General features: G+C 54.2%; 4 protein-coding genes across 4 annotated transcripts; 2 read left to right on the top strand and 2 right to left on the bottom strand.

Moving 5' to 3' along the window:
* Window positions 1–1999: 1999 nt before the first annotated feature.
* Window positions 2000–3799, bottom strand: GLRG_11168 (amino acid permease; the record flags this gene model as incomplete). The annotated part of the gene is made up of 2 exons (XM_008101853.1): window positions 2000–3263; window positions 3393–3799. The coding sequence occupies 2 exons, from the start codon at window positions 3797–3799 to the stop codon at window positions 2000–2002; spliced, it is 1671 nt and encodes a 556-aa protein (XP_008100044.1).
* Window positions 3800–5124: 1325 nt separating this feature from the next.
* Window positions 5125–8898, bottom strand: GLRG_11167 (uncharacterized protein; the record flags this gene model as incomplete). Its single annotated transcript, XM_008101852.1, has 1 exon — window positions 5125–8898. One exon carries the CDS (start codon window positions 8896–8898, stop codon window positions 5125–5127), a length of 3774 nt encoding a protein of 1257 aa, XP_008100043.1.
* A 5960-nt stretch (window positions 8899–14858) lies between these two features.
* Window positions 14859–16874, top strand: GLRG_11166 (uncharacterized protein; the record flags this gene model as incomplete). The annotated part of the gene is made up of 1 exon (XM_008101851.1): window positions 14859–16874. One exon carries the CDS (start codon window positions 14859–14861, stop codon window positions 16872–16874), a length of 2016 nt encoding a protein of 671 aa, XP_008100042.1.
* A 2055-nt stretch (window positions 16875–18929) lies between these two features.
* Window positions 18930–20568, top strand: GLRG_11165 (transmembrane amino acid transporter; the record flags this gene model as incomplete). Its single annotated transcript, XM_008101850.1, has 4 exons — window positions 18930–19120; window positions 19201–19634; window positions 19709–19855; window positions 19919–20568. The coding sequence occupies 4 exons, from the start codon at window positions 18930–18932 to the stop codon at window positions 20566–20568; spliced, it is 1422 nt and encodes a 473-aa protein (XP_008100041.1).
* Window positions 20569–22163: the final 1595 nt, after the last annotated feature.

Below are 22163 nucleotides of genomic sequence, written 5' to 3'. Positions count from 1 at the left end.
TGAGGGCCTGCTAGCAAGAGGAAAGGGATAGTAAGAAAGGAAAAGTTCCAGAGCCTTGAGCCGTCTGCAAGAGAGACTGGGATGGAAGGGAAAGCAGGCGAGGTTGCATCCGCGGCTTTTTAACTTTTCGCATGGCGAAAATCAGCTTTATCGCGCCCCATGTCCTGCAGGCCGTCTAGCCAAGACCAGCAGTACTACGTTGTCTCTCCCATCCCCACCTTCGTGAACATCGGAGCCATCTCGGGGGTGTCAGTGTTAGCCAACGCGTGCCAACCAACCTATGAGAGGGAGGGGAGACGACCAGGTCTAAATCCTTATTGTACGCTAGCCAAACACGAACGAGAAGGGGGAAAAAAGAAAACTTATCAAATAGGCTAGTGGCACGCTGGGTCTTGATCCTCTTGAATGGTGGTGCCACTCGCCAGTCACTGGTGTTGGGATGGTCGGGATTAGGCTTGCGCAAGTGAGCAAAGACAACTTCCGGACCGTCAGAGTTTTTTTATCAGATCCATCTTATCTGATGTTAGCGCAAACGCCTGACTCTGGACCGATGGGGCGACCGATACCGCAAACGGTTACGTTTCTCGTGGGTGTCTCATCCATGGTCACCCCAACCACCCCAGCCATGCATAGCCTGCTGGAGAAGATGATGGGCAACGGCCTACTCTGTACCCTTTCTTTTTGCCTGTGAAGTATCCTTACTGTCAAAGACTATCATCACTTTACAGAGGCCGTCAGTAAAACATGGTTCTGACTCGATTGGGCTATCGGCGGTCTCCGACAACTCACAGGGAGACTGTGCAACGTTGGTGCATCAATCCGATCACGCGACGTTGTGAATCGAACTCACATCGTGTCTCCCTCTCTTCCTTTCTACTCTTCCTGTCTCTCATGCATGTCTCTTGCTCCTCAGCAGAGTCATCATACCTCGTAGAGAACCACGCATCGGACCCTTGCCTCCCACACTACCCATGCTCACCCGTATCCACGTTCTCATGTTCCTCTCGCCCGCCCCCCACTTCACCACCCGTCCGGCCATCCATGGCATTCATCTCCGCATGCTCCCGACTGGCTCAGGAACGGGGTGGCCAAGTGACCGGATCATCGGTCAACCCGGTAAAGCGCGACGAATGGTTGTCACCGACAGCGGATTCAGTGGCCAAACCGAGTTGATCCTCCGCTGTGAAAAATGGACTCGGACCGGCGTCTAGATCCTTCGCCCTTCTCCAGTTCGGTCAGTGGTTCCCTTGCTGGTCGAATGCCACCGATCCATGCTGGCTAGAGCTGCTTCGGATGCAATCTTTTCTATTTCCCTCGGAATCCGAGTAACCAAGAAATGTGCGCATCGTCTCTGATATCGGTCTGCAGGCGGAGCCAAATTCCATCCCTGCGTGCCGACGGTCTCTCTCTCTCTCTCTCTCTCTCTCTCTGTGCTACATGCCCGCCTGATTGCCGCCCGCAGCTAGTCTACCAAACTCTTAGCCTGGCATCATCCAAGTGCCGTCTCCAACGACGCTCGACTAGCAAGGGTCCAATTCCATCGACGCATGGAAAAAGAGGGCCACCTTCCATCAATGAAGTTTCTCTAGCTACTAAATAGTGTGCCGGGACCCATCTCGGCGACCGAGATCGTGGATGTGAACCATAGTGTCGGGTGCAACCAAGGAGCCGGTTCCAGCCCTTCCAGTCCCAAACACGGCTTGTGAGTGACTAGGTGCTCACCGCCGGGTCATGAGGGCTTCTCCCAGGCCTAGACCTTGAGTTTTCGGCTAACGAGTATTCCTTGTGATTGTCACTCGAAGGCTGCCCCAATCCAGCCTAGATCAACACCTCTCTCTCTGACTCTGTATTTTCCCGTCAAACTTGCCATCCAGTCTCACCTTCGTCAGACGCAGCGCCAACTACCCCAAAGAGACCGCGATCAAGTGATCCACGACACGCATGACTTACCCTCATCTATCAATGACCTGCAAGCCTCATAGCCATAATGTCTGCCCCCTTACGCTATCCAGAACCAGATCCTCTCTAGCCAGTTCCGCGGCTTCACGACCGGCCACGTCGGCTCAAGCCGGTCAATCTCCGCCTTTCCGGACCAAATGTCCATCTCCGACAGCTTCACAAATTTGGTCTTTTTGGCAAATTTGTATCCCAGAAACAGAGACAGGAAAATCGGTATGTCAATGTACGGCGGCAGAAACGTCTTGGCGCTAAACCGTCCCGGGAAGAACGCGTCGAAGCCGTTGAACAAGGCGACGGCCAGACAGAAGACGATGGAAAAGCACGCGAGGAACGGCTGCATCGGGGCCTTGTACGGCAGCGTGTCGCGGTCGACGCCGTTGTGCTTGAGGCACTGGTAGAAGCGCAGGTAGACGAAGCACACGCTGGCCCAGACGACGAGCGTGCTCACGGCGCTGAGGTTGCTGATCCAGAAGAACACCTCGGCCGCGCGGTTGTTGACGTTGAGGTAGACCAGGCAGCCCAGCGCCGTCGTGGCAGCGACGCAGGCGTACGGCACGCCGAACCGCTCGAAGCGGAGGACGGCGGGTGCCTTGCCGTCGAGCGCGGCCGCGTACAGGACCCGCGTCGACGCGTAGAAGAAGGAGTTGCCCGCCGACCAGGCCGAGCTGAGGATGACGCCGTTGATGATGGACGGCAGCGTCCGGATGCCCGCGTTGCGGATGGCGATGACGAACGGGCTCTGGGCCGCGCCGGGCGCGCTGCTGCCGATCGCGTCGAGCAGGCTCGGGTCCTCTGACGACACGCACAGCCCGACGAGGAAGATGGCGAGGACGTAGAAGACGGCGATGCGCCAGAAGACGCGGCGGATCGCCTTGGGGATGTTGCGCCGCGGGTTCTCCGTCTCGCCGGACGCGACGACGACCATCTCGCTGCCGCCGTAGGAGAAGGTCGCCTGGATGAAGACCTTCCAGAACGCGAGAAACCGGCCGAGCACGCCCGGCCGGAGGTACTCGCGCATCGGCCCGGGGTCGTTCCAGTACCGGAAGCCGATGGCCTCGCCGCTCGGCCCGCCGCCGACGGTGATGACGAACATGAGGAGGATGAGGCCGACGATGGTGGTGAGCTTGATGGCGCCGAAGCAGAACTCGGCCTCGCCGTATATCCGGACCGGCAGGCAGTTGACGCCGACCATAGCGAGGAAGAAAATGGTGATCAGGGCCGCGCGCGGGACCGCGTGGTCCCAGTAGTCGAGGATGACCACCGAGACGGTGACCTCGATCGGGACGCCGATGGCGAACTGGTACCTGTCTCGCTTTAGCGTCCGCACGTTTCTTGGCTCGGTTCCACGTCGCGCGTGAGGTCGCCTTAGCCGCACCGACAGCTCGCCGCCCTTACATCCTGGCGCACCCGAGAAGAACGGGGACTTGTCTCACCAGTAATTCCACCCCAGGGTGAAGCCAAGGGCGGGGTCGACGAAGCGCGCCGCAAAGATCGGCACGGCCCCGGGTATCGGAAGCCACGCCGCCATCTCGCCGAGGCTGTTGATCACGCAGTAGAGGTTGAAGCCCGTGACGGCGTACGAAATGAAGGCCGACAGGGGGCCGGCCAGGGAGAGGACCTGGCCGCTGCCAACGAAGAGCCCCGTGCCGATGGCGCCAGAGAGGGCGAGGAATTGCACATGGCGAGACTTGAGCTTACGTTCCAACGTGCCAATGTGTTGTAGTTCTTGCTGCTGCTTGAGGTCTGTCGCTCCCCCCGCTGCGGCCGTCCCTGGCTCCATGTCAATGTCGTTAGGCTCCCTGGCTGTTTCAGGCCCTTTTGACCCCTCTTCCTTCTCCATGTATATCTCCGCACTTTCTTCTTGGAAAATAGCTTTTCGTCCAGAAAGTAGGTCACAATCATGAGGGTCTGCGGATATGATTAGCCTGGTCGAGCAATGCACTCTATTGGAGCTTTGGACATCATATCAAGACAACGGGTAGCACAGAGAAACGCGAGGGGCCGGGTTAGTTTTAAGTAACGTAACGCCGGAATACTCTTACCTCCTCTCTCTCCATTTGCTACCATGGTTCGCTCCTTGACCGTAGTTTCTCTTCCCTAATTAGGACAATGCGTGCAGATCCCTGCGATGTGATGTTGCACATGGCCAGACAAAGTGCGGGGTTGATAAGAGATGCATCCCATCTGAGATGGCCCAAACACCATATGATTGCAGACTTAAGATATCGTATCTCAAAGCTCTGAAGCAACCACTCAGATTAGATGGTATCGCGTAGAACTACGTATAAATATCTAAAAACAACTCGATAGTTGGGAGACATTGGACTTCAACAAGGCCAGTTGGATCGAGGTAGGTTAGAACATAAACATAATAGAGCGTAAGGCATTATGAACCTGTGCCCCCAGCAGCGTGAGAGGCTACGTACAGCTGTTGGTCAATAAATATGAAAATGGTCCCAGAATCGGTACAGATTGTTAATTGTGTACGGGTGAAGAAATCGAATCTACATATTCACACTGAGTTGGCTTCTACCATGTGGTTGATTAACCCTTTTCTTAAGGGTTTTAGCGGCTAATGAGTGATTGAATCATGAGTTCCTAGGTCAATTAGATTTTTCTTGTTTCTTTTCTTTTTTAGTGCTGAGCAATCTGTTCCTCCGATAGACTGAGACTTCTAGAATACACTCCCCCGTCATCTCTTCATTGAAACGGAAATGCTTGTACGAATACTCTGCCTATTCAGTCTTCTGTTCACTATACAAGCAAAATAGGTGTCCAGCCAAAACTGTCAAATCCAACTGTCTCTCCGTCTGTGTATCTCAGGCCCACCATGTCTAGGATGTCAACTTGAAGTGTCGTCGTTGCTGTTAAGTGCCTATGGGTTATATCCCGACGCTCAGATCGACCAATGTTCAAATTCGAAGAAGAACCAAAATTTGGCTTGTTCCACTTCCTCATAATTATGTGGAGATAAAAATCAATCGCCGCCTGGATGTACGACAAGGACTGATACTTTGGATCACATCTCGTGGGAACAGCACGCGAGGAGCTTACGTGGTTTGTCAATACCTCAACTATCATGCGCTTCATAAGACTGGAGCGGTGTACGGGTATCCAGAGCTTCTCAAGCTTCCAGTATCAAAACTCCCAACACGTTCCGTTCTCTCAGCAGTATCCCGAGTCCACCACTCGAACCACCTGTCCCCTCAACCTCGCCCGAATATGATCCAAACGTCTCAGATACTCCAAACCGGTCTCTCCGGATCTCCGTCCGGTACTTATGCCAACACCCGACAGCTCATACCCTGCAACCCGCCCACCGCTCCACGGTCTCGTCTCCGCTCCCCCAGCACTCTCCGAAGCTCCCCCAATGCCCCGCAGACGAACGTGTCGGTCCACGAGAAGCCAGTGCAGGATATGGGGGAACGGTCTGGCATACTCGACGGCACTCCTGGAAACCAGCACGCCGTTGACTGTCGTTTGGTACGAGATGCTCGCGCCGTGCTGTAAAAGAGCCTTTACGGCTTCGAGATTGCCCTTGGCACACGCCACCATCAGCGCAGAGCCCTCCATGGACCCTTCGACGTCGATTCTCGCGCCGTACCGGAGCAGCGTGGGTATGCAGTCGAGCTCGCCCCTCATCACGGCGTTGCAGAGCGGGCTGACGAACCTTTCCGGTGTCGCATTGGTCATCTGGACTGCGTTCTCCCGAGGGAGGCGCTTCAACAGCCTTTTCAGAATACCGTTGACCGTCGTGCGGTTGTACTCGATGATGAGGGACAGGAAGCCCTTCGGTATGTCCCGGACCCGGGAAAAGTCGAAGCCGTAGTTGAACATCAGACCCGGAAACCCGCCGCGGAGGATGACGTCGTGGATCGGCGTATACCCTTGCTTGTCGACCCTGTAAGGGTCCAGACCGAGACCCATGAGCCAGATGAACATGTCTGGGTTCCTGGGCCGCTCGCCGCAGACGCCGAGCAGGCTCACGCCCTCGGCGTTGAGGACATGGATGTCGGCGCCGTGCTCCACAAGCAACCGCGCCATCTCCAGGTGGCCCTCCACGACGGCCGTGATCAGAGGGATGGAGGGCCACGAGGTCCAGAGATTGGGGTTCGCCCCGTGCGCCAAGAGAAGGCGGGCGACATCTAGGCGGTTGGACTTTGCGACCTCGTAGAGCGGAGTGCCAGAGAACCCCTGTCCAGGCAGATTGACGTCCGCGCCGTACCTCAAGAGGGCTTCAATCATCTCAGTGCTGCACATCGTTCCAGAGTTAAGCGCATCTAATGCTACCAGCAGTGGCGTTTGGCCGGTATGGAACATGGGCAGTAGATCGGGCGAGGCGGTAGGCTGGTTGATATAGTGCCTGAGAATGACGTCGGCTGTAGATTCCGATGCAGCGGGCTGGTCAGTTCCTGCAAGATTCGATGCGGGATCATATGCCCCCGCGACGCCTTTCGCAGCTGATGATGGCCATGCCCGCATACCACGGAGAAGCTTTGCATGATGCTCAGGATACCCTCTGATCCAATCGGCAACCATATGGACCTTGTCCGGCACGTTGCTGATGGCGGCACAATGAAAGGGACTCAGCTCGTGGCTGCTCCAGTCTATGGCACCCAGAAGGTACGTGACGAACCCCTTCATGTGTTGTCTCGCGAGATGGCCGGGCAGCATGAGAGCTATGTGCAAAGCGGTGCAAGGGTAATGTAAGCTCGGACCGAGGATGAGGTGGCGCGCGCAGTGGTGGACGCGGTTCCACGTCGTCATGCCGTGATCCAGAAATACTTCCCCAATCGCGAACTGTCCACGGGCGGCAGCAAGGACAAGAGGCGAGCATTCGCCGCAACTCATCCGAATCGAGTTAATAGACTCTGGGTCTACCATCTCCAGAGCACGGGTAGCCAACTCCAACTCTTCCTCGCTCGTTCGGATCAAGAATTCCAGGACGGCGCCAATGATGCTGGCCCCGCTGCTTTCTGGTATTTTCGTGAGTTCATGGATGAAAGGCCGGAACAGCTCTATCACGTCTTCATCTCCATGATCGAGGGCCGCCATAAGGGCCCCGGGAACGTTCATTTTGCTGACAGTTTCCGGGTCGAGTTCGAGGAGCGCCTCGACAGCATCGCTCACGGTCCTTGCTGCAAGAACCAGGGGATCAAAGCAACCCCGGGGATCAAAGCGACCCCGGGGATCAAAGTAACCCCGGGGATCAAAGTGACCCCGGGTTGGCAGTTGGGTCGTTGGGTCTGCGCCGTGCCCCAGGAGCACCCGGACGCCAGACCCGTCGCCACGGTTACAATTGGCGGCGAAGTGTATAGGTCGCCAACCATCCGCGGTTTGCGACTCAACATCGAGGTCCAAAGCCTCCAGGCAGAACCGCAGAACCTCGGAGGAACCGCCAAAGGCTGCCAAGTGGAGCACATTGCAGCCTCCCATTAGTGTGACTGGTTCGGTCAGTAAGCAATGGAATTCATAAGTGCAAGTTTTCCCCCAGTCGAAGCTTCTGTCAATTTCCTTGATCTTTTTCAGAACGAGCAAGTCGCCCTCCGAGGCTGCGGCAAGTGCTGCGTTGACACCAGTCTCCGATGACGCTCCTGGGTCTGCACCCGAATCGAGTAAGATCAGCGCAGAGGTCGTCTGGCCCTTTTCAATATACGCCACGACGATTGGCACCCCGCTGGAAGTCTTTGCGTTAGGATCACATCCCTTCTCTAGAATGGCATCCAGCTTGTGGTCGTCTCCATAGTGGAGAAGCCTGTAGAGAAGTCCGTCTAACTTGCTTTCATCGGCGTGCTCAAGGAGCTGGTCGAATATGGCTGGCTTACACATCAAGAGTGGCCTACATGCCCACTCGAGTGCGGAAAGGCCCAGATGGGGTGCATGTACCGAAACACCCAGGTCGAGCAACTTGGCGACGAGGTCCGTATGCCCCCCGTCAATGGCCAGCTGGAGACACTGTACAGCAGTCGGTGATTCTCCGAATCCATCAGCTTTGGTTGATGCTTGCAGGATCGGGAATATGACTTCCTCCAAACATCTTCTAATGGTGTCAACATTCCAAGACGGTTTTTTCGCCCAGACCGATAGAATAGGGATGAGCCCGCATTCTACTTTTTCCTCCTCGTATTTTTCCAGCGCTCCCTTCCTGATCAAGCATTGGACAGCATTGTGCAAAGAGACCCAGGCGTTGACTTCCGCCCGCCACTCGGAGGCCCATGTGCCGATGACTACAACAGCAAAACGCTCCCAGAGCCCAGCACCGTGGCTGTTGCGGGATTTCAAGATGTCGTCTGTGAGAAGATTGTTGTACGCAGCAACGTCGAGCGGCCGGGAGCTGATGGGATGGTTGAAAGGTCCATGCAGGTCGATGCCGCCGAAGTCCCAAAAATTGGAAAATGCAAACATCGTTTCCGCAGGCGACAACCCCTCCATTGTGAAAAGCGGCTCGACCTTCAGATCCACGAGTGTTTTGACCAGAGCCTCCCCGGCACCAGTGTTGAGATAATGCAGGGCGTTTCGGCCTTTGTTGTCCACTTCAAAGGGATCGGCACCAAAGTCAATTAACTTGCGAACCAACTCCCCAGAGCCCCATTCCGCTGCTAGGAAAATGAGTGGAGTCGGACTCTGAAGATAGGCAACATTCGGCGCGCAGACCTCAAGCATACGAAGAGCCCCGACGGGGTCTTTGGGTTCGCGATTCCTCCTTATCAGCTTGAATGGATACATGATGGACTGGGCGATGGGCGTCGTTCCGTTTTTCATCAGCCCTCTGAGATTTTGATCCTTGTGTTCGTCGTGTTCGTGGAGGGCATTGATCAGATCGACGTCCGAGTTTGCAGCGGCAATGTGCCAGACGTTGCGGCCATCTTCGTCGACGTCTGTGGTTCTTGCGCCGCGACCAAGGAGAAGTTTGAGGACTTCTGGTGATTCAGAGAGCATGAGGGGCGTTTGGTCGCGTTGATTACGTACGTGAACGTCGATATCCTCTCCAGAATCCAATATAAGAGATACCAGGTCCGCTTCATTAGCCTCAACTGCATAGTGAAGAATGGTGTAGGTTTCTCGGGGCTTTCGTGATGCGGCATCATCATGAAAAGTTGAGTCTGGCCGCCTTCTGGAGTGTTGCTCCATTGATGCGTTGGGATCCCACCGAGGGTCCAGGATTAACCTTCTGATGACTCTAATATCGGAGTCCTGGATTGCTTCACGGACTGTGTCTGTATAGACCGTGTCCGATATGTCAAGGGGTCTTGGTCCTTGGCCCGAGCAAAGACCAATGAGATCGAATCGTTCCATAACATCGTAAACTCCAGTCACCAATAATGAGCAGGTGTCATTGTTGCTGCCGTAATGACAAACTGCAAGGTCGAGAATCTCGGGTAGAACAGGTGCCAGGAACGAGGGCGTTAGCTGAGGCAGCGGTGATGGCCAGTATTGCAGGATGGAGTCCTTTCCGTGGAACAGCTGGACAAACCGCTTGTCGAGCTTAAGTTGGGACCGAAGAATGCGCACCATGATCTCTGGAGCATGTATCGACTGGCATATCAGAAATGCTAGAGTTCCCAGCGAGAACTCTTCATCTTGCTGGGGCCCAGCTGGGGTCAGCGCGCCCGAAGCGCCAGCATCCAGAAGAACGTTGAGGGTAGATTCTTGCTTGCCGCTTGGACGGCGATCAGAGAGCAGCTGAGCTGGGTCAGCGGAATGAGCTAATAGCGCAGCTGGGCCAAGCAGAGCGCAATAAAGAGGCGTCCCCATAGAGCTCTGCTGGTTCACGTCTTGCTTTTCCCCAAGTATCAGATGCTCGCACAACTGAGGCAAACCCAGTGCAGCAGCAATGTGAAGAGGGCTGACCGATGCATCCGAACCTATCGACATCAACCGAAGAAGCGGCGACATGGACAAAGCGCCCGACTTGGGGTTGAACTCGTTCGGCCACTCTTGTCGAGCATACTCCAGAAGCCACTGCATGAAGTTGGCAGACTTATTTGGGTGGAAAAGCGTTCGGAGCTCTTCCTCGACTAAATGGTGGTCGAATAGAGCTACTTTGGGCAGAGCCCTTGCGCACGAAGCGTACTCGGGGTGCGTAATGTCTCTCTTGGCAACGTCCATCAGATAGGAGTGGCAGCTGTCTAGCTTGTGGCCAAATTTGGTGTTCAGCAACACAGACAAGCATTCCACCGGATCAATGTCTAAAGCTTCGAGTTCTTGTTTGTGCGTCACGACATGCTCTTGCTTCCGCGGCGGTTTGGGAGGCCCAGTGGTTGACAAACAAACAAGCAGGCCAGGCCAAGAATCGGCCTGAACCGCCGGAGCGAGTTGGAATTCGAGTTGACGTATTTGAGACGTGATTTTTGGTAGTGAAGTTGCTCCGCTTGCTGATTTGGATGGTCCAGAGGCGGTCGACCAAGCCAGATTCAGGTCGTCAAGAGTGGTGGATAATTCGTCGATGAGAGTGTAATCGGGACATGACAGCTTTGCCTCATTATCCTCATCTTCAAAGTCTTCCAAAAGAAGAGAGAGACTACGGAGTGTGCCACTGATTAGTCTCAGTGCTGCCCGGATCTCGTCATGACTGCTGGGTTGGCGGATATGTCGATATGTCGACTCTGTTTTTGCCTGGACCTCGGCGAGGCTTTGCCACAGACGCCGATCCGATACCATGGTTAGGAACGCGCTCGAACACTTCTCATACGTGAGTGAATGAATGAATTGAGCACGATAGATTCAGACTGGGCGAGTCATATCATGGCTTGAGGCTCGGCGGAGGAGATGGGAGGGGCAGCATCGGGTGTTGAAGGTGGAGAATCACAAAATGCGGACCGTCGTACGTCAGCAAGTTGATTTGCCCTACAGATGGGGATGATTACGTAAGATATCCACTGCCAAGTCGCATACAGTATCAACAACATGGTAGGAGCGATGCATTGTCGTTTGGTGTCTTGCACTTCATTGTGGTGTGTATGAATGGGATTCTCTGCCGAAATGTGCCTCCATCATATACAAAGCTTGTGCGGCTAGAAAAAGGCTTAACAAGAGTCTCGAGAGACGACCATGGTATTGGCAGTCTGTTGAGACCGTCGTTGCAAATCGGAGCGTATGTGCCGTCGCTGCACATCTTTGTCAATTGACCACCTGGTCGTCTATGATTGAAAATGAAAATAACCAATGTACTCAAACTCGCTAGGCACCTCGCTGGGCAGAGGACAGGTTCATTAGCAATTACCGCACCCATCTGTCATGACATACTAATAATAGCCTGTACGATCTGGAGGTGGGCGATAACTTGTGATTCAAACCCAGAGTTTAGTACACTGGAGGTTGAGTTTGAGAAAGTGACTGATTAAAAGAAGAGATTTGAAGTTTCAAAGAAGAGTAGGATGATTTGGTAGAGAAATTGACAACTATTTGTACCAATTTGGCTGCCTGTCGACATCTCCATGCTTTAATTAGCCCTTTAGAGGTTTAAGGCACCGAACTATATGCATGCCTCAGTCAGGAAGTTCCTGAGAAACGTATCAAAGATTCACCAATGTGTCCTGGTGGCGGGCTTTTATTAAAGCTTGCCAGGTCTGGCGCGAATGCCTGCTGTTGATAGAATTGGTCCTCAAAACGAAGGAAATTTTGTTCTACAAAGTGAATGTTGATGGCCTTGCGGTAATACTTGGATGATTGGGGAAAATCATATCATGTAACAGCAAAGTGAATGCTCAAATTATGTGTAACGTTGGATATCCCAATGAACCACAGGTATTTATTAGACTTTTCACGACTGATGATTGTCACCATTGATAGTCACCGGACTCGGAACATGCTTAGCCTGAAATTTAATCCACTTCCAGTAATACGGAGCCCCGATACGTGTACCAGGAGCCGGGTTCGGGGGTAGATGGAAAGACAGTTACCCGAGTTCTCGGATAGCTGGGTCCTCGTTGTTGCTCGCTCGATCCGGGCCGACAGTCGTACAGGACTCGAACAGCATAATTCTACGCACAAGCGCTGCTAATCTTTTGGTATTGCATATCCCCGTTGTCCTGTTTAGCGCGATGACCCGACGCTGAGAGGTAGTTGCAGAAGCTCTCCAGAGCCGACCTTGGACCTTTCCTGCTGGGCGCTGGCCCGTTCTCACATCAATAACAATCAAACAGAGCACTTAATTACATGGGTTGATTGCTCGTGTGTGCCAAGCATGAGGCTATCTGAAATGCTATGGAGCTGTGCTCTACCTATTCTAGTGCTTGTCCTAGCTTTGGCGGGGCAACGAGTTGTGCTGATATTTCATCAATCGCATTGTTGTTCAGAGTCTGTGGTGTTGTTGTACCAATTTCACATCTCTGTTGGCTAGTGTCGAAGATTCAGCAGAGAGCATGAGCTCCCGTCGTGCATTGACCTCCGGCCTACGGCTCATTTTGATTCTGCAGCATCAGAGGATCAGTGCCTTGCATCTCGTGATTTCATTTGAGGCCGCTTTCATCCGTAGATCCTATGTCCAATGTCGATAATCTCTAAATTACGCTATAAGTACTGACGGGAGAGCGCCCGAAGAAAAGCAAAGAAATGAAAGGTCGACTGAAACTGTGCCCTTACTGGTATCCCGCCGTTTTGTTAGTCTCGTGTATGTCTATTCTTATATGCTAGTGGTCTCAGCTCGCGTGCCGTCAGCTAAGCCCTGTTCTTCCGCCGTCATGATTCCTTCTTCTTGGACTCGTGTGTCAGCTATCGCGCTGCTTCACACGAGAGGCCACTTGTCGTGCGTGTGTTCCCCGCAACGTCACTGCCAGACGGTCACGGAGGATGCATCACGGCCCATTGGTGGCTGCTTGTCAAACTTCGATTTCCCTAACAACAACTCGACTGATCTCCTCTCTCCTGTTCTTGCTCGAGATTTGGAGAAGTCCGAAAGAAACAAGAGACTAAGGAATAAGTGGCAAGTGTTGCACGGTTATGTCGAAGAGGCACCGACTACACATCTATGCATGCCTGTTCGAGCAGAAGACCTATTACAAAACCGTGCGTCCGTCCCTTTCCCGTTGCCACCAAACCCTCTTCTCTCTCTGTTATAATATTCCCTGCATACAATGCCGTGTACAATATACAGCCAAATAATATAGGGCAGTTTATCTGTAGACCTTGCTAGTAACGTAATATTTCGTTGTTTATTTTTGTCCCGAGCCATTTCTTTCGTTTTCAGAGCCGCTATTTATGCAGCACACAAGGGTCATCTGGCGATTCCCTCAAAAAGACCGTACCCGGTCTTACGGGACTTCGTCATCTTCCTTGTAGCTCAATAACTAGCGAGGCCGAGTGGTGATGCTGATCTCCTCAGTGGTGGACGGCTTGAAGCCGTGGGACGAGGCCTTTCGCATGGACCTGACCTGATACATCTAACCAAAAGATGGCAAGCCGCTGGTCAGAAGTTAAAATTGTTCCAGGTCCTTCTCCCACCCCCCCTTTTTCTCGACGTAGCACACTGCACGGCAAGTTATGGGATGACCAAATCGCGGATACCGTTTGACGACGTCGTTTTCTCGCTTCCTAGCCGAAAAAATGGCGCCGATCTCACCGTCCATTGAATCCGAAACATTCCATTTGCATCAGAACGGCGACGCGGGAGGCTCTCTTGCCTTTCCTGGCCATGATCGCTGCGTGTTGCTACGGCTCTTGGAACCGTTGAGGAACCAGTTCCCCTCCTTCTTCTCCACTGGTCCTGTAGTCTATCGAGTTGCCTCGCACACTGTTCCTATGGCCGCCGCTATCTCGGACGCCAGGGGTACAGGCTAGCTGTGGCGTGAGACATCCGGTGGCCGCCACCGACCAAAGCGTCGCAACCGCGTTGTGCCCCATTGCGCCGGCAAAAGGGACCAGCTAGGCGGTCTGGGAGAGGCCATGAGTACTACGTAGTCGTGCCTGTGCCACCGCTAATCGACACACAATGGCGGGAGATCGCCCCCCCCGTGTGGATTACGATTCCTTGGTAACCCCGCTTCAACCGTCGTCGTCCAGACGCCCCTCGTGGGTTCTGATGATGAAAGCCAGAGTTTAGATGGCATGACCGCCAACCCTTTCTGTTCATCTCAGCTTCTAGCCTGTAGTATGATTGGTTCGTCGTCGAATGAGAGGAGGTCCGGGTCAAGGCGCTCCTCCACGCACGCCCGTCACCCATCTGTTCGAAGGAGGGAGGTAGTAGGCAGGCCGAGGCGCTTCACCGTCTCGTTGCTTTTTCCGCGTCAAATAAATGTATTTTGGCTCTGGGGTGGCCTCTCGTATGAACCCTGGAACCGCAGACCGACAGTTGGCACAGTTCAGGGTCGACAAGGGCCTCTCTGATTTGCATCCCGGCATGTATTCCTGGGAAGTGATCGACACTCCGCACCGGCAAACGGGATTTGACCATGCGCGCGCCCCAACCCTTATCAACCCTTGCACAATACCCAGGCACACTGGCCGGACGCCGTCTCTTGGCAGCGTGTGTTTGTCCTTGGGCCCCAGGCGACTTGGATATCGCGGGTTTCCTCCACAAGTTCGTGGCGTCGTCCTAAGACACACAACTGCCCATGGCGTTTGACAAGCAAAGAGACATTGCAATTGCGAGTCAGGGCCTGTGCGCCGGCGTGTCTTTGCCATAATTAAGCGCCGACTGCCGGCCACCTCTCCCATCTCCAGAGAAACCTCCCTTCTGCTCGTGGCCGCATTTGTTGTTAGATTCCGTCACCTTGGTTCTGGTCCCGACATATGATGCGACGTGAACCCCAACCGCCGTCCTGTTTTACTGTTTAGGCTCCGTGTCTCGTCAATAATTATCTGGCCTTTTTCTTTCCTTCACTGAGGCTTGCCCCAGGGCTGGTATACCTCACGTTCTTTACTTGTCACTCATTTTCTTACTACCAAACCACCACATCACTATGGCCTCGTCTATCTCATGGGGATCACCAGTCACCCCGCCATATGATCATTATAGCCAGAACTCCGTGGGTTTGTTTGAACCTAGCTCAAAGCAGAGCCCGTCCTCGGCCTCCCTACCTGTCCCTGCCATGATGCTATCACCTCCTCCGACCCCCCGGGGCTCCCGCCCGAAGAAACTGTCGATGAAACTGAGGAGCAACTCGGGCCTGTCGTTGCACACGAATGAGGACGCGTTTCGCCAATATACCGACTACAACCCCGACGGGTCCCCGAGATCCCCGACGTTTGGGTCAAATATGTGGACCAGCCTCAATGGTGTCTCGACGAGCTTGCGCCGCAACTTTGGACCGACTGTAGTGGAACCCCAGCCCGAGGTTTGGCCCGTACCGGACTTCCTCGGCCGTGAGCTTTTTCAGATGGTCCTCAACAACGCCACTACCTCGCAGCGCCTTTTTCAGTTTGCCCAGCGTTCCGGCTACGGGCCCGACGTCGAATACCTCCTGCGGATCCAGGAGTACTCCAAGGCCCTGGCCCAGTTAGGGAAGCAGGTCGGCATGGTGCCCACGCCGCGCAGCCTCCCGCCAACAGTTTCCAAGTCCCTCAACGCCGACATGAAGCAGCTGACCGGCACCGTCCTCCCCGGCCTCGAGATGCTCTTCACCGAGTCGACGCGCTGCGTGGAGACCAGGGTCGCGCGGACGGTGTATCCGGCCTTCGTGAAGCATCAGATCGTCAACTGCACGTCGGCATCTTTAAACGGCGCCCACGGCTGTTCCGCATATCCCGGCCTTGCCGAGGCTTTCTGCATCGTAGATGTCCTCACCCCCGACCAGACGATCACCGCAGCATCAGACGCCTTCGTCTCGGTGACGGGGTACCCGAGGCCCGAGGCTCTGTCGCGAAACTGCAGGTTTCTGCAAGGGACGCTGACGGACAAGAGCACCGTCAAACGCGTTCGGGACAGCATGTTGCGGCAAGAGGAGTCGTTGGAGCTCATCCTCAACTATACACGAGACGGTACCCCATACTGGAATTTGCTTTTTACCTGCCCGTTGCTGGACTCCGCCGGCAAGATACGTTACTACCTCGGAGGACAGATTGATGTTTCGAATGGTGTCGGCGAGCCCAAGGACCTCATCCGGATCCTAAATTCCGGGCCCGCCTCAGACGAGGCAAAGGTGGAAACGTCGGGTCGAGAGTCTCGGGTCAGCCGCCGGATGAGCCGCGGCAGCAGCCAAGAAAGGAGGCACGAGCGGCGGAGGAGCCTGCGCAACCAGGACAGCCTGCAACAGAACAAGGGTAGGAAGAGCCTCTTCCAGCCCTTCCGGAAGCACGCGGCGCACAGCTCCGAGAGCCAGGAGAACCCGTCGCCGTCGCCGGGCGTCGGCCTAGGCGTTGACCCCGAGAGCCTACCGAGGGGCTCGAGCTCGGAGGAGCAACTGTCTGTGTCGGCCCATGTCGATTCCGTCTATCCCGCTTACAGCCGTCTGATCATCGTGCAGAACACCGACTGCCTCCCTGGGTTCCCGCCCCGGTCTTCATCCCTGCCCGCCGACCCGGCCAGGAGGAAGGTTGCGCCGCTGAGCGTGGCGTTTTGCTCGGCCGCGGCACTCGACGCCCTCGGCATCCGCCATCTCGCCGACAGCATCGCGCACCGCGACATCTTCAAGGTGCTGTCGGAGGAGGCGGACTCGCCGTCCATCACGAAGAGCTTCAAGAGCACGGTCCGCGATCGCATCGTCCGTGACGGCAAGTCGGCGACGCTGGACATCACGCTCGGCGGCGGGTACCTGGGGCGCAAGGGCAGCCTCATGGGGTTCGGCAGCGGTCGGTCATCAAAGGACGATTCCGACACTTGCTCCAAGAGACAGGGGCGGCCTTCCAGTAGATCGGGATTTACGGGGCTGGTCGGCGAGACGGGCAAGACAGACAAGTTCACCAGCCACTGGACGCCGCTGAAGAATGTCGAGGAGAAGGTCGAGTGGATTATAGTCATCATAACGCCGGTAGTGTGAACTACCCCCCATGACGCTGCACGCCTAGAATAAGACTTGTAATTATAATGTATATATGAGTGGAAATTAGTAGGCCTTTTTGAGGAGAGATATGAGAAGATTAGATAGACGCATGAGAGACGTCCCATGTCTGTGCTGCGTTGTTGAATAATACATACAAGAGATAAACATAACGTTTCACGCAACCCCATTTGATCGGTTGACAAATGACAAAACTAGACAACATGTGATTCCGTGTAGATCATTCTTCAGTCTGCAATCTAATTCCTCTAACTACCGGCGTTTGTAAACCGCAACAGTCTGGATGGGAAGAAGAAGAAAAACCGTCCAACATAGACGCCAAACCTGCGTTGCACAGCTTTGTTATGGTGGAAGTTGACACTATTTAATGTCAAAGTTAGTAATATCGTTATTACCGTACACAAGTTCTTGAGAGGTTTGTTTAAGGTTTCAAGAACACAAAATAACTGTCCATCCGGATAACCAACGAGTTGCGTAGTGTTTCAGTTTTCAGATATAGTAGTCAGGCTTCAAGGCTGCTGAGATCAGGACCCAAAACACATTTTCTCATAAAACTAGATGGTCGCTGAGTTTATGATAAGGATAATGGAGCGGATAATGAGGTGGGCCACATTACTCTTGACCTTGGGTATCCCGTCCAGACATGGTCCAGACAAGTCCTCGGGCCTTCGAACTCAGTTATATCTCAGACTGCGGGGAGCGGGAATGGATCACGGATGAGACCTGGGGAGGGAAATCCGGGAAAAGGGGTATGGGGTACACACACGTAAAAGAATGCCTAAACCTCCTCTGCAATGGCACGTCTCGTCGTGCATCTCTCAATCCCACGTGTAGAATAATGTGCGCGTACGGGGAAATGGGAACGTCGTCTCGGAGACCGCGAGCCCCTTGTCAAGATGCGGATAAGGCTGCAACTAGTTCACAACGGCAGACTCCGTCCGGCATCGCTGCACCCCAACCGTTCGCACGGCTCTGAGGGCACGCCGGCTGCATGATCCCAGAATTCCGCCGGGATTCGCAGCGAGATCAATAATAGGATGAGTTGGCCGAGCAAAATCTATGTGAAGGTGGTGGTGGAGCACGCGGGGAAATAGGGCCGAAGGTTTTTTTTCTTTTCCTTTCCTGACAGGGGACCTTCAATGCTTCAGACAAGAGCTTGCGGCGATTCCTCTCCACCACCAGCTGGAACATCAACATTAGTCAACGGTAAAAGTCGCACGAAGTGGAGATTATAACGTAAATATTAGCCAACCTGTGGAGTTGTCGACCATGAAGCGTGCCTGAAAACTTTTTCACGAGGCGCGCATATCAGGTGCTCTATAGGGTTATGCCGTCTACCTGATCCATGGTTGCTCCTTTGTTTCCCTTGTTTTCTGGGCTTGGTACATCGACCCATTCAGTTCGCTGACTTGAGTGGAGGGGGAAGCTGGTGACTGTCAAGTGTGAGAGATAAGCCCAAGTAGACCAAAGCCGATCAGAAATGCAGTCAGTTCAGGCCACCATGATGAGAAAGAAAACCGAGCTCCGGGATTCAATGTCGATCCCATGACAAGCTTGCTTTCCAGCTTTGTCGAGACGTTGCGTCAGGCTTCCGCGGTGGTGGTGGTGGATGAGGCTCCAAGTCCGTGGAGGGTCCAGGGCCCAAATCGCCACATCCCAGTGGGCCGGAGGTGCGGGCCCCCGAGTCATTCCTTTGCTAGTATGAGCCGGTTGATGATGGCCACCCTCGTCCGTGTGCTATGCGCGTGGTGTGCGGACGCGCCGAGATCGCCTCGGCAGCTGCTTCATATGACACTTCGCGAGGCCGATGACGGCGCGCATGGTGGATTATATCAAAGAATCTGGTCCCGTTGGAAGCGCACTCCATGAGTCTCTTGGTTCTCGCTCTCCTTCTCCAACCACTTACATCCCTTCGTATCTCTCACGATCTGTTTGGTTCACTCAAACCTTGGATCGATCCTTGACCTGTCTGCTCGAGGGAAGGGAGTCACACTATCAGTGAGACCGTCAAGCTCGCATCGGACCACAGCAATCATGGACAGCACGACGGAAGTGAGCAGCAACCAGGCCGCTTCAGGCATGACGGACGCCGAGAAGCAGGCAAAGAAGGACGCCGCCGGCAGCGAGGAGGCGGCGCCGGCCTACGCGCCTGCGACGACGGAGGATAACAGCGTGCTGGCCGGCGAGGATGGTGAATTAATCGACTACAAGACCCTGACGTGGTGGTACGTTCCAAACGCCTTGATCCGGGCGTGACTCATACAACCTACACAGCAAACCAGACAGCTGACCTTTCCGACGACAGGCAAGGCGGCATCGTCCTGATTGCCGAAACCGTATCCCTCGGCATCCTCTCCCTGCCTTCCGTGCTGGCGACCGTCGGCCTTGTCCCGGGCATCGTCCTCATCCTCGTCATGAGCTTCCTGTCGACGTACTCGGGCCTTGTCCTCGCCGAGTTCCGTAGCGAGTACCCCTTTGTACAGAACTTCGGCGACGCCGTCGAGGTTATGGGCAAGTCCATTGGCATGGGCGCAATCTTCCAGGAGGTGTTTGGCTGGGCCCAGGTCATATTCCAGGTCTTCGTCATGGGCTCCCACCTGTTGACCTGGACCATCTGCATGAACACTCTCACCAACTCATCCACCTGCACCATCGTGTGGGCCGTCGTCGGCCTGGCCGTCTTCGCTGTCCTCAACTTCCCCAGAACGCTCAAGTACACGAGCTACATGTCCATGGCCTGTGAGTCTTTACATACCTCCCACCTGATTGATGTCCTGAGGGGTGGGTTCATGTGTGCTGACCGTTGATGTAAGCGTGTTTGTCCATCACCCTCGCGGTGCTCATGACCCTCGGTGACGTCGCCGTCAGCCGTCCCATTGGCACCGGCAGCATCGAAGTCGCCCGCCAGCTCGGATTCACCGGCGCGTTCCTGGCCGTGACCAACATCGCTATTGCGTTCTGTAAGTCATATAACACCCTCCCTTGCCATCCCAGTGAAATTTTGCTAACTGACCACCCTCCAGCGAGCCACTCGTGCTTCTTCAGCGTCATTGGCGAGTTCAAGGAGCCCAAAGACTGGCCCAAGGCCCTCGCCCTCCTCCAGATCGCCGACACGACGCTGTATCTCCTGGCGGCCATCATCATCTACGTCTTCGTCGGGGCCGACGTCCCCTCGCCCGCCCTCTCCGCCGCCGGCTCCAAGGCAATGCGCAAGGCCATCTGGGGAGTCGCCATCCCGACCATCGTCATCGCGGGCGTCATCTACGGCCACGTCGCGGCAAAGTACATCTTCTCGCGCGTGTTCCGCAACACCAAGCACATGATCCGCCGCACCAAGCTCTCGGGCATCGCGTGGATCGCCATCGTCACCGGCATCTGGGCCCTCTCCTTGGTCATCGCCGAGTCGATCCCCGTCTTCAACAGTCTCCTCGGCCTCATCTGCGCCCTCTTCGCCTCGTGGTTCTCATACGGCCTGCCCGGCATCTTCTGGCTGTGGATGCACTACGGCAACTGGTTCAAGGACGGCAAGCAGACATGCAAGTTCGTGGCCAACGTGTGCCTGTTCCTGACCGGCTTCCTCATCTGCGTGCTCGGTCTGTGGGCGTCCATCGAGAGCATTGCCACCGAGAAGGCATCTAAGCCGTGGTCATGCGCGTCAAACGCTGCGCGGTGAGCTCACGTGCGACATGGGTTCGCAGAGAGTGTGTAATGAGCATTTAATCAATATAATGTGACCTTCAATTTCTCCTACATCCCTTGGTGTGTCCTGCGCGTTCTGCGCTGGAATCAAAAGCCATGAATCCCCGCAACAGCAGTAACCCGACCAGCTCGGAAATCGCAGTAAGACATTGCTCAACTTTTACAATGGTTCGATTGTACGCGGACCTCTTCTGCTGCCATATTCCGAGAGCTGCATGATACCAGCTGAAAGGTCGTTTTATGTGGCTCCTGACCGAGATCTGGTTAGCCAACCTGTGGCATGACGTGTTTGCGGATAGGGAATAAACCTGTCAGGATGAAGTCTAAACCCCCCTTCAGGCTGGATGGATTACTTTAAGTGGGTCTTGGCGACATTGGCTTATTACAATACGAATAATGCGCCTGGTAAACATGCAAGCGAGGCAATACGGGCAGATATCTGGAAACACCCGCTTAAATAACAGGTAAAAGGGGGAGGGTCTGGCTGCAGCCGGAAGCAACGCCACATGCACGCCAAGCAAAATTATGTTGTTTGGTTGTGACGCCTGATCACATCTCGGCTGGCTAACCGCTTTCGCCTCGAATGACAACAATTTGGAAGAACCAACATCATATTGCAGCGAATCATGGGTCACGAGTCTATCATGGCAGTGGGTAGCAGCAGCCTATGTCGATATGTCAACATGCGGCGCATTGCGTATACTTTGCCTGACTGCGGGATGACTGCCTCTCCATATTGGAGCGGCTCCGCATCCCTGCGAAGTAGCAATTGCGGGCAGGTGGGGGGTTCCGAGCAAATACTTGCAAGTATCGTACCAATAAGATGCTCATAGTTGACTACATACCCCTGCGATTAGAGAGGACTGCCCAGCTAATAGATCATTCGATAACCGCTCTCAGAGTTGACCTGTATAGGTGTGAGCGACTTCACTATTTGGTAAGTCTTGTAGCGAGAGTTCCTTCACTTGTCATATTAATCATAGTGATACAGAGGCGTGTTGATAGTGGCCCGCGACTGCGTAACGGGGTAGACTATCTAACGTTGTAGTAAAAATTATTTATAAACAGAGATGTCCTCTAAAACATGATTTACTTAAAACACCATGTCTATTTTTACAGAGAAATACCTAAAGGTGAATAACTATTGGAAAGCGATTTAGCCTAGCTAGCATAATGTAGACTATTCCCTCCTCGTCAGAAAATATGCTCCAAGGCAGCACCTGCAACAATGTACTGAAAATAAAGCTATAAGTCTGACGGGGTTGAGAAAATATACAGATGTGATCTCTATCCTAGCGGCCCTAAGTGTTCAAACCCACTATATAATCATTTAATCACAGATAACAAGGTTAATAAGTGGTGTGACGATTGTGTTGCGGCAGGGAAGGGGCAGAATTAATAACAAGATCTCGTTTTGTCTTAAGCACAATTGCCTTCTATTAGCGGCACAGCTATTGGCTGGGTAAACATATCGAGTTATGCATATTCCGTACATACTTAGTACTGTAGTAGATAACAGGAGTAGCCACGCTAGGTGGGTGGCTAGCTGCGCATGTATCCTTTCAAGAG

The sequence above is a fragment of the Colletotrichum graminicola genome (genome assembly GCF_000149035.1).
Source record: "Colletotrichum graminicola M1.001 genomic scaffold supercont1.76, whole genome shotgun sequence".
NCBI lineage: Eukaryota > Fungi > Ascomycota > Sordariomycetes > Glomerellales > Glomerellaceae > Colletotrichum > Colletotrichum graminicola.
This window is presented reverse-complemented; position numbering and strand designations above follow the sequence as displayed.